Here is a 10,586-nt window from a genome sequence, read left to right on the forward strand (position 1 = left end):
ATTGCGAAACAAGAATCACATCCTTTTGATAACACTAGAATGGAATGTGAAGTGAAATAAAGTGAAATAGTGCCATTTGACCTGAAATAGGTGTCTGTGTATAACATCTTTTGTTGTAGTTTTCAGTCAAAGTTGCCGAAAATCGAAGTAAAGTAAATGTCATGATGTGAATTTAAGCATAGAATCTGGCATTTAAAATAAACATAACATTTATTAAATGTACTTTTAGTGATTTAGCAGATGCTTTAATCCAAAGTGACTTACAAATGAGGTCAACAGAAGCAATCAAAACAACCAAATATCAATAATATGCTGTTCTAAAGGTTTATTAACATCACGTTTAAAGCACAACTGGTTAAATGTGATCATAAAACAAAAACCCCCTTTTCAGAATGAATATATAACATTTATTGAATTCTGTACACACTAAGAACACATCTTTATGGATTGTGTGTCCTGTCAGCATGTTTGAATTGTTTGGCAATGTTTTGCCACTGATTTACCAATGAGATCCAATCCTAAACAACAACTTGCACGGCCAGCTAAACAATCCGATGAGATAAAATCATTCTGTTGCAGAAGATCTTTATTTGGAAACCTTTGCAGGAAATCATGTCGAAAAAGCTTGATTGTGTGTTCAGATTTGTAGTTTTTTGTAGGCTTATGCCTATATATATCATTGAATATTGGAGCATATGACTATAATACAGCGTGCCAAAAGCTCTTCACCTGCTTGGCTTTTTCTTTTTCATGTTGTGGTGTTTACAGCAGTGTTTTCTCAGTTCGACCTACAATGCACATGTTGGACGTGTCCCTAACCAAATACACCAGAAACACATCTACACCGTGTACTTTTGGACGGTTAGTTTTACTACATAGCTGAACATCGTTCAGAGTTTTGCTACTGATAAAATATTGTGTGTGTGTAGGTTTAAATGATTCAAAGAAAAAATCTTCCAGTATTCTTGTCTCACTTTTTTTCCCAATATAAATATCTAAAACATCCTTAAATCAAGATGGATTTATTGTACAGTAGATGCAAAATATTGCAAGATCGAAACAAAAAGAAGCGAAACTCAAATCAATATAAAATTTGAAAATGTTGATAATTTGCATCATGAATCGAATCAACACTTCATATTCAGTTAACATGAGCTCATAAATAAAGCATGCATGATATTAAAGAATTAGCAACATGTTGTTTCAATCATTCTAGATCTAGCACCCTACAGAACATGTGAATGCTTGATGCCTTTTTTTTTAATGAGTGAAATAATTAATTGCAGCAGTTGTTTTTTCTTGTTTCGTTTGTCTGTCACGAGTTATTTTTTCTCTTTTACTGTGGAGCTGGAGATAAGGTGGAGTCCTCAGTGTCTGTCTCAGACTGTCTCGACCTTCAATAAACACTGGCTTATCAAACGCATTTACAACCCGTGATTCAATCGCTATAATTCAGACACTGATCCGTGTGATTTAGACTCTTTCCAACCAGAATGTTCTAATCGTGATAAAGTGCATGATCACTATGAACCACAAAACGTCATCATCATTGCAGAGAGATCGAATTTATCTGACATTCTGCTGAAGTGCACAAAGAATATAGGAAGCGACTTTGAATTTTGACAATTATAAAGAGACTGAATGTTGGATCTGTTATACTGCAAATCAGTTCTTATTAGTTTTAAAACCAAGAGTATTTTACACTGACTAATACTAAAATTATACTATCTCCTGTCATTGGCTTTGTTGAGCATTTTCAGAAATCATAATATTTATGATTGAAATGTAAGTGGGATTACACAAGTAGCTACTTGTTGATTCTATTGAAAGCAATATAGTAATTATCTTATCTGGTTAAGTTCTCAGTGCTAGGTACTGCTGAGATAATAAACCAGGACAAGATCATGACGTTACAGAAAAACACCTCAATGATAGAAGAATCCTCAAGAAAGTGATAAACGTTTTTTTTTTTTTTTTTATCCTGAATTGCTTCTGATTGATGAATGTTTCATGATGTTGATACATTTTCTACTGGAGTCGGGTCAGCTTCATTGATCACATTACAGTTTATGTGTTAAAGGAGTCGTATGATTATGATGAATGAGGTTAAGGATCATTATTTGGTGTAACAGAATATGTTGACATGCTTTAATGTTCAAAAAACACATTATTGTTCAAATACTGTACATTATTGTAGGTCCTCTATGTCCCGTCTCTCTCAAATGCCTCGTTTTCTACAAAGCCCCTCCTTCTGACAAGCGCAGTCTGCTCTGATTGGCCAACTGACCCAGTTTATTGTGATTGGCCGAACACCGTGAGCACTCTTCAGAAATGTAACGCCCCTTTCTATAATCACAAGCTTCATCTTTCAAAATAAATGTAAAGACAGTTAATAATGTCCTTAGTTTTACCATCAGTTCAAGCAAATATTTCCACATAGTGACATAGAGATGTGGGGGCGTGTCTTAACTTTTATAAAGAATATCTCTTTGGATTTGAGACTTTAGTCTTTGTAACTTTACAGATCTTTATGCACCAAGAGCTTTTTACACTCCACAGAGAAAGAAAAAATTGAAATCGCATCATATGATCCCTTTAATTTACATATAATTTAAGAGTTTGATTACTTAATTTTTCAATATGTCAAAAGTCAGTTGTCTTTCTTTAGATCAATTAACAGCCAGACTATTTGTTTTCTGCAGAAAGTCTGAAAACCGTACAAAGTGAACAAATAAAAACTAGAAGGTAGTGTAGATAGAAAAGGAGTAGATTGAGTAGATCTGAGTGTTGTGCATAAGAACACTCCCTGTTGTGGTAAAATCACTATAACACACTGATTTCAGAAACAACACAAAAAATTGGTATAGATGCAATTTTCTCTCAGAAATTGCTTGTGAATTTACAAAGAAATGACAAGTAACACATTGGCTTAAAAGTGAAATTTTAAGTAGAAAAACTGAAATTGTAGTGTTTTTTATTTCATTTTATTTGTTATTGGAGTAAAACATACTCCAATCATTTTTTATTTACTACTTACATCCCCCAAATTATTATTTTTATAGTTCAGCAGCAATATAAATGAAACTGCAATTTTAAATAAACAGAATTTTTTTGTAATATAGTAACATATTTTTACTATGACTTTGGATGTGATACATTGAAGCACAAAGATTAAGAGTTGTTTAACGAATTGTACTTTTGCAAAATAAACACCTGCTGGAGCACAGTCACTGTGACTGGTAAAACATGAATAATATAATATAATATAATATTTGTGATTTATATTGATATTTCCAAAAATGTTGGTTTTATCAGAACACACAGCAGCTACTTTTAAATAAAGAGAAAGATAGAATCTTTCAGGCGGAAGAGAATCCCACAGGACGGATCAAAGGATGACGACATATGGCAATGAAAACATGACGACGACAATGGAATGCAAATGTGGCAAGATATGCAAGAACCGACATGGCCTGCGGATCCACCAGGCCAAGAGGAAGTGTATACCGAAGGAGGTAGAGTCACAGCGCACAGGAACTACGCCTGGTGAGACGCAGGAGGAGCCAGGCCCGGAGTCACCCCACAGTGCCCGGAGCCTCCAGGTGATGCAACCACCTGATGCACACAGGACATCAGAACATCGTCAGGTAAAGTGGCCCCAAGCTAGCAAGGAAAAGGAGTGGCGTCAGTTAGAAGAAGACGCAGATACCATCTTGGAGGCAACTGCCAAAGGGAGAGCTGATCGACGCCTCAAAACGATGACTACAATCATCCTCAGCCTAGCTGCAGAGACGTTTGGACTTGAGGAGAAGCGAGCAGCGAAAGCCCCCTTATACCATGAACAACAGAGCAAGTAAAATCCATCAGCTCAGGCAGGAGCTGAAGACCTTGAGGCAGCAGTTCAAGGTTGCAAGCGAAGAGGAGGGGACCGCTTGCGGAGCTACGCAGCATAATCCGCAAAAAGCTGATGACTCTGTGAAGAGCCTGGGGAAGGTGTTCAATTGCAGCCTGCGAGACGCAGCTTCCACAAAAGCGACCAACCAAGACCTGGAGACCTGGCTGGTCGTGGTGGACAAGTCTGGTCTTCCTGGCAAGTTCAAGGCCTGGATTTACCAGCACGGTATTCTCCCTCGGATCCTATGGCCCCTCCTGGTGTATGAAGTCCCCATTTCAATGGTGGAAGGCTTTGAAATGAGGATCAGCAGGTTTCTGCGCAGGTGGGTGGGACTGCCTCGAAGCCTGAGCAGCATCGCTCTATATGGGCAGAACAACAAGCAGAAAGCTTCCCATGAGCAGCCTGAGTGAGGAGTTCATGGTGACGCGGTCCTACAGTATCGGGATTCCAGTGATCCAAAGGTTGCCCAGGCTGGGATTGAGGTCAGGACAGGGCGGAAGTGGAGGGCTGCCATGGCAGTGGACGACGCAGAGTCAAGGCTACGGCAAAAGGTGTTGGTGGGCTCAGTGAAACAGGGGAGAGCTGGCCTGGGCAGCAGAAGAACTCCTCGCTACGACAAGGCTGAAGGGAAAGAGAGGAGGTCGCTGATTCTGGAGGAGGTGCGTGCAGGAGTTGAGGAGAAGCGAGCTTGCCAGATGGCTGGGATGTAGCAACAGGGCGCCTGGACAAGATGGTAGCAAACAGCGGAGCGCAAAGTCACATGGACTGAGCTTTGGAAGGCTGAACCCTACAGGATAAAATTCCTGATCCAGGCGGTCTATGACGTGTTGCCAAGTCCATCCAACCTCTTCTCCTGGGGAAAGGTGGAGAGACCAGCATGCCCCCTATGCCAGAGGAGAGGAATGTTGGAACACATCCTAAGCTGCTGTCCAAAAGCCCTGGGCGAAGGGCGTTACCGCTGGCGGCATGACTAGGTCCTAAAAGCCGTAGCGGATTCTATCTGCAGTGGAATTAGCCACAGCAAGAGCCTCCGCCCAGTGAAGACCACAGCTTTTGTCAGAGCTGGGGAGAAGTCAACACCAGCTGCCCGGGGCACCTCCTCTGGCCTGTTGGCAACGGCGCGTGAGTGGGAGCTGTCAGTTGATCTGGGCAAGCAGCTGAAGTTCCCTGAGGCAGTTGCCATAACAACATTAAGGCCAGACATTGTGCTCACCTCAGAGGCGTCCAAGCAGGTAATTCTCTTGGAGCTCACAGTGCCTTGGGAGGACCGTATGGAGGAGGCCAATGAAAGAAAGAGGGCAAAGTACTCCCAGCTTGTAGAGGGTTGCCAGAGCAATGGGTGGCGGGCAATATGCCAACCCGTCGAAGTGGGATGTCGAGGGTTTGTGGGCCAATCCCTTTGCAGGGCCTACAAAATGCTTGGCATCACAGGGGCGAGCCAGCGAAGGGCCATCAAGTTGGCCACTGATGCTGCAGAAGTAGCATCAAGGTGGCTGTGGATCAGGAGAGGAGAGGTATGGCGTGTAGGGTAGTAGCGCTACCTGGACATAAGCTGGGACCTGATCACCCCGGCTGGGTCGCCTAGGGGAGGGGGTCTGATTATTGAAAGACCCGAAACCCCCCGTGATCCTAGGTTACATCACTGATGATATGTCCAGGTGCACCAGACGGTGTATCTAAAATCTAGAATAAATGGAATAAAAGATATTTAAAAATGAAATACTTATAATATATATTGTATTGTGTGCTCATAGTTCCAAACATTACTTATTGTGTGGAGTCATACATATAAAAATAATAAAAATTCAATACATACTGTTTGTTACAAAAGAAAGGCTATAAAGATTCTTAAAAGGGTTGATTATTACAAACCAACAAACAAATTGTTTATTAAATTCCATGCTTTAAAATTCATAGATTTATTTGATTTATATACACCACAGATAATGTGCAAAGTTTATAATAATTTATTTCCAAATTGTATTCAGAGGCTGATCAAAATAAGAGAAAGTGAGTATAATTAAAGTACATCGATATACATGTATATAAAAAAGTAATGGCAAGAACTAATATAGAAATTAGGTGTATATCTATCAAAGGTGGAATAAATGTGACAGGGAAATACAATTACGCAATTTATTTAGCAAGTTAAAGAAAACATATTTTTAACATCCAAAATAAAAGTTTTTGTTTGCATGATATATGTATGTGTTCTCCGTATATTTATTATGTATATAAATACTCACATTTACAGTGTTTATTTTGAAAATATTTACATGTTCGTTTAATTAATATGATAAATAAACATATTTAATATATAAAAAAAAATTCCCCTGAAATATATACATGCTTATGTGTGTGTTTATATATACATAATAAATATATCTAGTGCACATACATATTTTATGTAAACAAAAACTTTTTTTTTTTGTATGCGATTAATCGCGATTATTTGTTTTGAGTTTTGTGAAAAGTTGATTATTTCCAGCGCTTTCCTCTGGCTGTCATCCTTCACATTCTCAAGGGTCATTCACCTCTCACTTCCTTTATTGTTCTGGATTCATCTGTTTGTGGTTTATTGGCTCGTCTGTAATGATAGGGATCATATAATGAGTACTTGAGGAGTCCTTGGTCTCTTGGTACGGCCTGGTGTAATGACTCCAGCAGAGATTATATTGCCTCACCTCTAGTATATCCCAGCCTAGTGGCTCTGCACTGAAGTGCCTTATCACCGTTTACCCAATTGCTAAACAGTTGTTTTGTTCACAGCAGATGTAGATCAACAGGTCAAGGTTCAGGAGAGCTTGTTATAAATAGGAGCTTCAGAGGCGTGAGTTCTAGAAGAGTGTTTGTGTGTTTGGTGAGAACATGGATTGTGATTGTTCGGTGTATAGTAATGGACAGTCGAACGCCATCCTCTTCAACATCCTCAGCCGAGGCGGGTCGACTCTGAGCGAGCCGAGCTACAAGAGGGTTCCTCAGACATGCCACTGTGAGAAACGCAGGACGGTTTGTCTGAAGACTCCCAGCGAGACGTGTCAGGTGGCTTCAGACGTGCTGGTGAAGACCGTGCACTTCATGAAGAGTTTGCCGGCGTTCCAGCAGCTGCCTCCTAAAGACCAGCTGTCTCTGCTGCAGAACTGCTGGGCTCCGCTCTTCATTCTGGGTCTGGCTCAGGACCGGGTTCACTTCGAGGTCCACGACTCTCCCGCTCCAAGCATGCTGAAGAGAATCCTGCTCAACGGCCGAGAGATGCCGAGCCCTGATCCAGAGCAGCCCACGCTGACCGGCGCACAGACGCTCAAATCCTGCCTCAGGAAGTTCTGGAGTCTGGATTTAAGCCCCAAGGAGTACGCTTATCTGAAAGGCACCGTGATATTCAATCCAGGTACGGTCCCCAAAACCACATTAACAGATTTACACACTAATTTAGATTTAAATGATGTGAAGCTATAATATCACTAACATACATTTTTTTTTTAAATATAATCATTCAAAATTATATATATAGATACATTTTGGAAAATGAATATATATGTGTGTGCGTGTGTGTGTGTGTGTGTGTGTTTGTGTGAAATTTAATTTAATAATTATTTATAAAATAAATTATTTTATAAACTAAGCATTCTTAAGTTTATTAAAATACATGTAATTATTTTATTTTAAAAGTTACATATAATTGAAGTTATAGTAAATTATTATAATTGCAATTTTTAAATGACTATACTTGTAATAATATTAAGTTATTAAATTATATTTATCAATAATTTAATTTAGTAATTTCGTTTTTATTTAAATAATTTTTTTTTAAATAAATAATAATTTATTTTTAATTTCACTTATTTAAAGTTATTTAATTTCAAAATTAACTTTATCTAAATATATTTTAATATAAAAAATATTAAGCTATTAAAAATTATATCTCAAATAATAATTTAATTATTATACATTTCTTTTAAATATTTATTATGAATATAAAAATTCTATATAATGTTGTATTCAAATATATTAAGTTATTTAAAACTATCTATCTATCTATCTTTATTTATAATTTTTATCATAAATTAACATGTTTAGCCATAGATTTTCCGATGCACTCACCTGTTATTGTCTATCTGTAGATGTGCCGGGTCTGAAGGCGTCTCTGTTCATCGAGGGTCTGCAGTATGAAGTTCAGCATGCTCTCAAGGAGGTCCTTGTGCCTCTTCATCCAGAGGATGGAGGACGGTTTGCTCGAATCCTCCTCACCGCGTCCTCTTTAAAGACCATCACTCCGAGCCTCATCACAGAGCTCTTCTTTCGGCCGGTCATCGGTCAGGCAGATCTGCTGGACTTGTTGATCGACATGCTTTTCACGAGATAGTGACCCAAAGACTCAGAGACTTTCCACAGAGCTTTATCTTCTCCAGTGTTCTTCTCTGAGCGCTGGATGAAAATCTGACTGCGTAAGGGTTACGTTTGACCAGTTACAGACTTTCGCACAGCTTCATTGTTTACACAGCTTAATGAAATTACTGCACCTTTGTAATGGTATTTAGGTCACAAGTATGTGATTTATTGATTGTTTCCTTCTCTCTTTTTTTTTGTAAGCACCTTTGTAGCTTTTTGTACGGGATGATTGTGAAACTGCGAAGTATTCCTTGATGAAACTCTCTAGAAAGATCTCCGCACATGTGGGAGGTTCATGTATCGTCTCTGTGAGAAAGCTGGAGGAAAACACTTGTATGTTCATAAATATACTGCGATTAAATCTATTTTTACAGATTTCGGTATTATCAAAATCTGTGTTTGTCATGTGCGTCTAAATCACTTCTATGAATACTGAACTTATAATTAGAGCAGTTCATTCTGACGGCACCCATTCACCGCAGAGCAAGAGATGCAATACTACATTCCTCCAAATCTGATGAAGAAATTCATCTTAATCTGGGATGACTTGAGGGTGAGCACATTTTCAGCTAACGTTCATTTTCTGGCTGAACTGTTTCTTTAAACATTTAATGATTGTGTATGCATTTTGTTTAACGTGATATTCAGTAAGCTAGAGTTTCTTCCAATCTTAACCATGATTGCCGTGTCAAAGTGTTGCAAACATTGACTTCTGCAGCCTCATGCTGTCAGTGTCACGGGTTTATTTCTGAAAGAAGTCCAAATTGCGTAAATGTAATAAAACAAGTTGTGTTTGCTGTTACGTGTGTACCCAGAGGAAGTCTGATGGAGACACTACAGGGTCAGTGGCACAAAGGTAAAGCATTGTTTGAACAGTACGTACCTGCATGTTGGTTTTTATAGCAGATGATTGCTCTGCCAGTGGCTTGTGAGAAATTACATTTCTTTGGTCGCTTTTGTGATGTTCAGGATATACATTGAACAGCATATGACTATAGAGTGTGACTTGCGTCTTCTTTTTCTAGGACATGTAAATTGCATAAAATGACCAGGTTTTGGCTAAAATGTATTTGAAAAGGTGGGATCTACAGAGAACGGTCAAAGCAGTTTTAATGCACGAGGAGGACTATAGAGAGCACATCAAAAGAAAAAACCAAGTCAAACCCAGACATTTTAGGCGATTTTCAGGACCCTGAAACCACATACTGCATGTTTTTTTTTTAAATAGCATGTAAAAAAAATTTGCAATTATTGCAAACATTGCATGTTAAGAGAATACCATCCAGTTATCATTTTTGAGAAGAAAAAAAATTAGCATTTCTAATCCACATTTGGTTGCATTCCAATGTAGAATAGTGTGACCTGTTGCATGCTTGGACAAAGGTTATGCACATTTTGCATATTTGCATAGAATGTGCACATATTATAGTAGTACGCTATAGCCTGAATATCAGACTTCTAGACATTTTTTTTTACAAAACTATACAGTAACACTCAATGTACAGATTTGTACACAAATTAAATGCTAAATGCATATAAAAACAACTAGATGGTCTTTATTGTGTCTCCAGGCTTAGATTCCTCTCTATAGATGGTGTGTACTATAGTGCCCTCTTGTGATGATCAAGGCCAAAAAAACAACAACAACAACATTTTGAAGAAGTTTCTGAGGCTGTCTATTTGGAGAGAAAAAAAAAAAAATACAGTACATGGCATAATGCGTTTTAGAATGATAACCATTTGAAACTGTAGTTCAATGCATTGCAGTGACATGACTTTCACTATAGCATCAGTTTATCTCAAGAATGAAATGGTCGTTTTGGATTTTCGGTCTTATCTTGCATAAAAATCTGAACTTTTGCTAATCTGACCAAAAAATTAGTTCAGAAAGATGCAATTTCATTGAGTCCAAAGTGGTTTACTATCAAAAGGCAAGACAACAGAATGCTAGCACGCCCAAAACCATTATTATGATGATTGGTAATTTCCCATTAATCCTTAAAAACCATATGTTAGAGATCACAAAATTATCTTGAGATAGTTTCACGGAGTCAAAAAGAGGACAGTTGCGAGGGGAATTTTCTCTGGAGTTTTCCCCTCCTCCGCAATGTACAACTCCAAACAAACACTAGGATTTTATTTCCTTTCTATTGTCAAACCAGCCAAACAAGTTCATAGCACAGTGACCTGAGGGAGGAGGCGGACACCAGTGCAATCTTCTGAGAAAAATGCTGCACGGTTATAGAGAGACATTTTCTGTGGTTAACACGTACCAGTGTAAATATGTCATCATACGTGATGC

The 10,586-nt window shown here is 38.5% G+C and overlaps 1 protein-coding gene across 1 annotated transcript; it reads left to right on the top strand.

Annotated features, from left to right (window-relative positions):
* Positions 1-6,682: 6,682 nt before the first annotated feature.
* Positions 6,683-8,659, top strand: nr0b2a (nuclear receptor subfamily 0, group B, member 2a). Its single transcript, XM_059568619.1, has 2 exons — positions 6,683-7,283; positions 8,017-8,659. The coding sequence occupies exons 1-2, from the start codon at positions 6,764-6,766 to the stop codon at positions 8,256-8,258; spliced, it is 762 nt and encodes a 253-aa protein (XP_059424602.1). The 5' UTR covers positions 6,683-6,763; the 3' UTR covers positions 8,259-8,659.
* Positions 8,660-10,586: the final 1,927 nt, after the last annotated feature.

Source organism: Carassius carassius, chromosome 15 (assembly GCF_963082965.1).
Source record: "Carassius carassius chromosome 15, fCarCar2.1, whole genome shotgun sequence".
Classification (NCBI taxonomy): domain Eukaryota; kingdom Metazoa; phylum Chordata; class Actinopteri; order Cypriniformes; family Cyprinidae; genus Carassius; species Carassius carassius.

What these genes read in the sequence shown, in the direction of transcription:
- nr0b2a (XM_059568619.1), top strand. Translation starts at nt 6,764, where the DNA reads ATGGATTGTGATTGTTCGGTGTATAGTAATGGACAGTCGAACGCCATC. An exon ending in CACCGTGATATTCAATCCAG is followed by an intron (nt 7,284 to 8,016) that starts GTACGGTCCCCA and finishes GTCTATCTGTAG; the next exon opens with ATGTGCCGGGTCTGAAGGCG.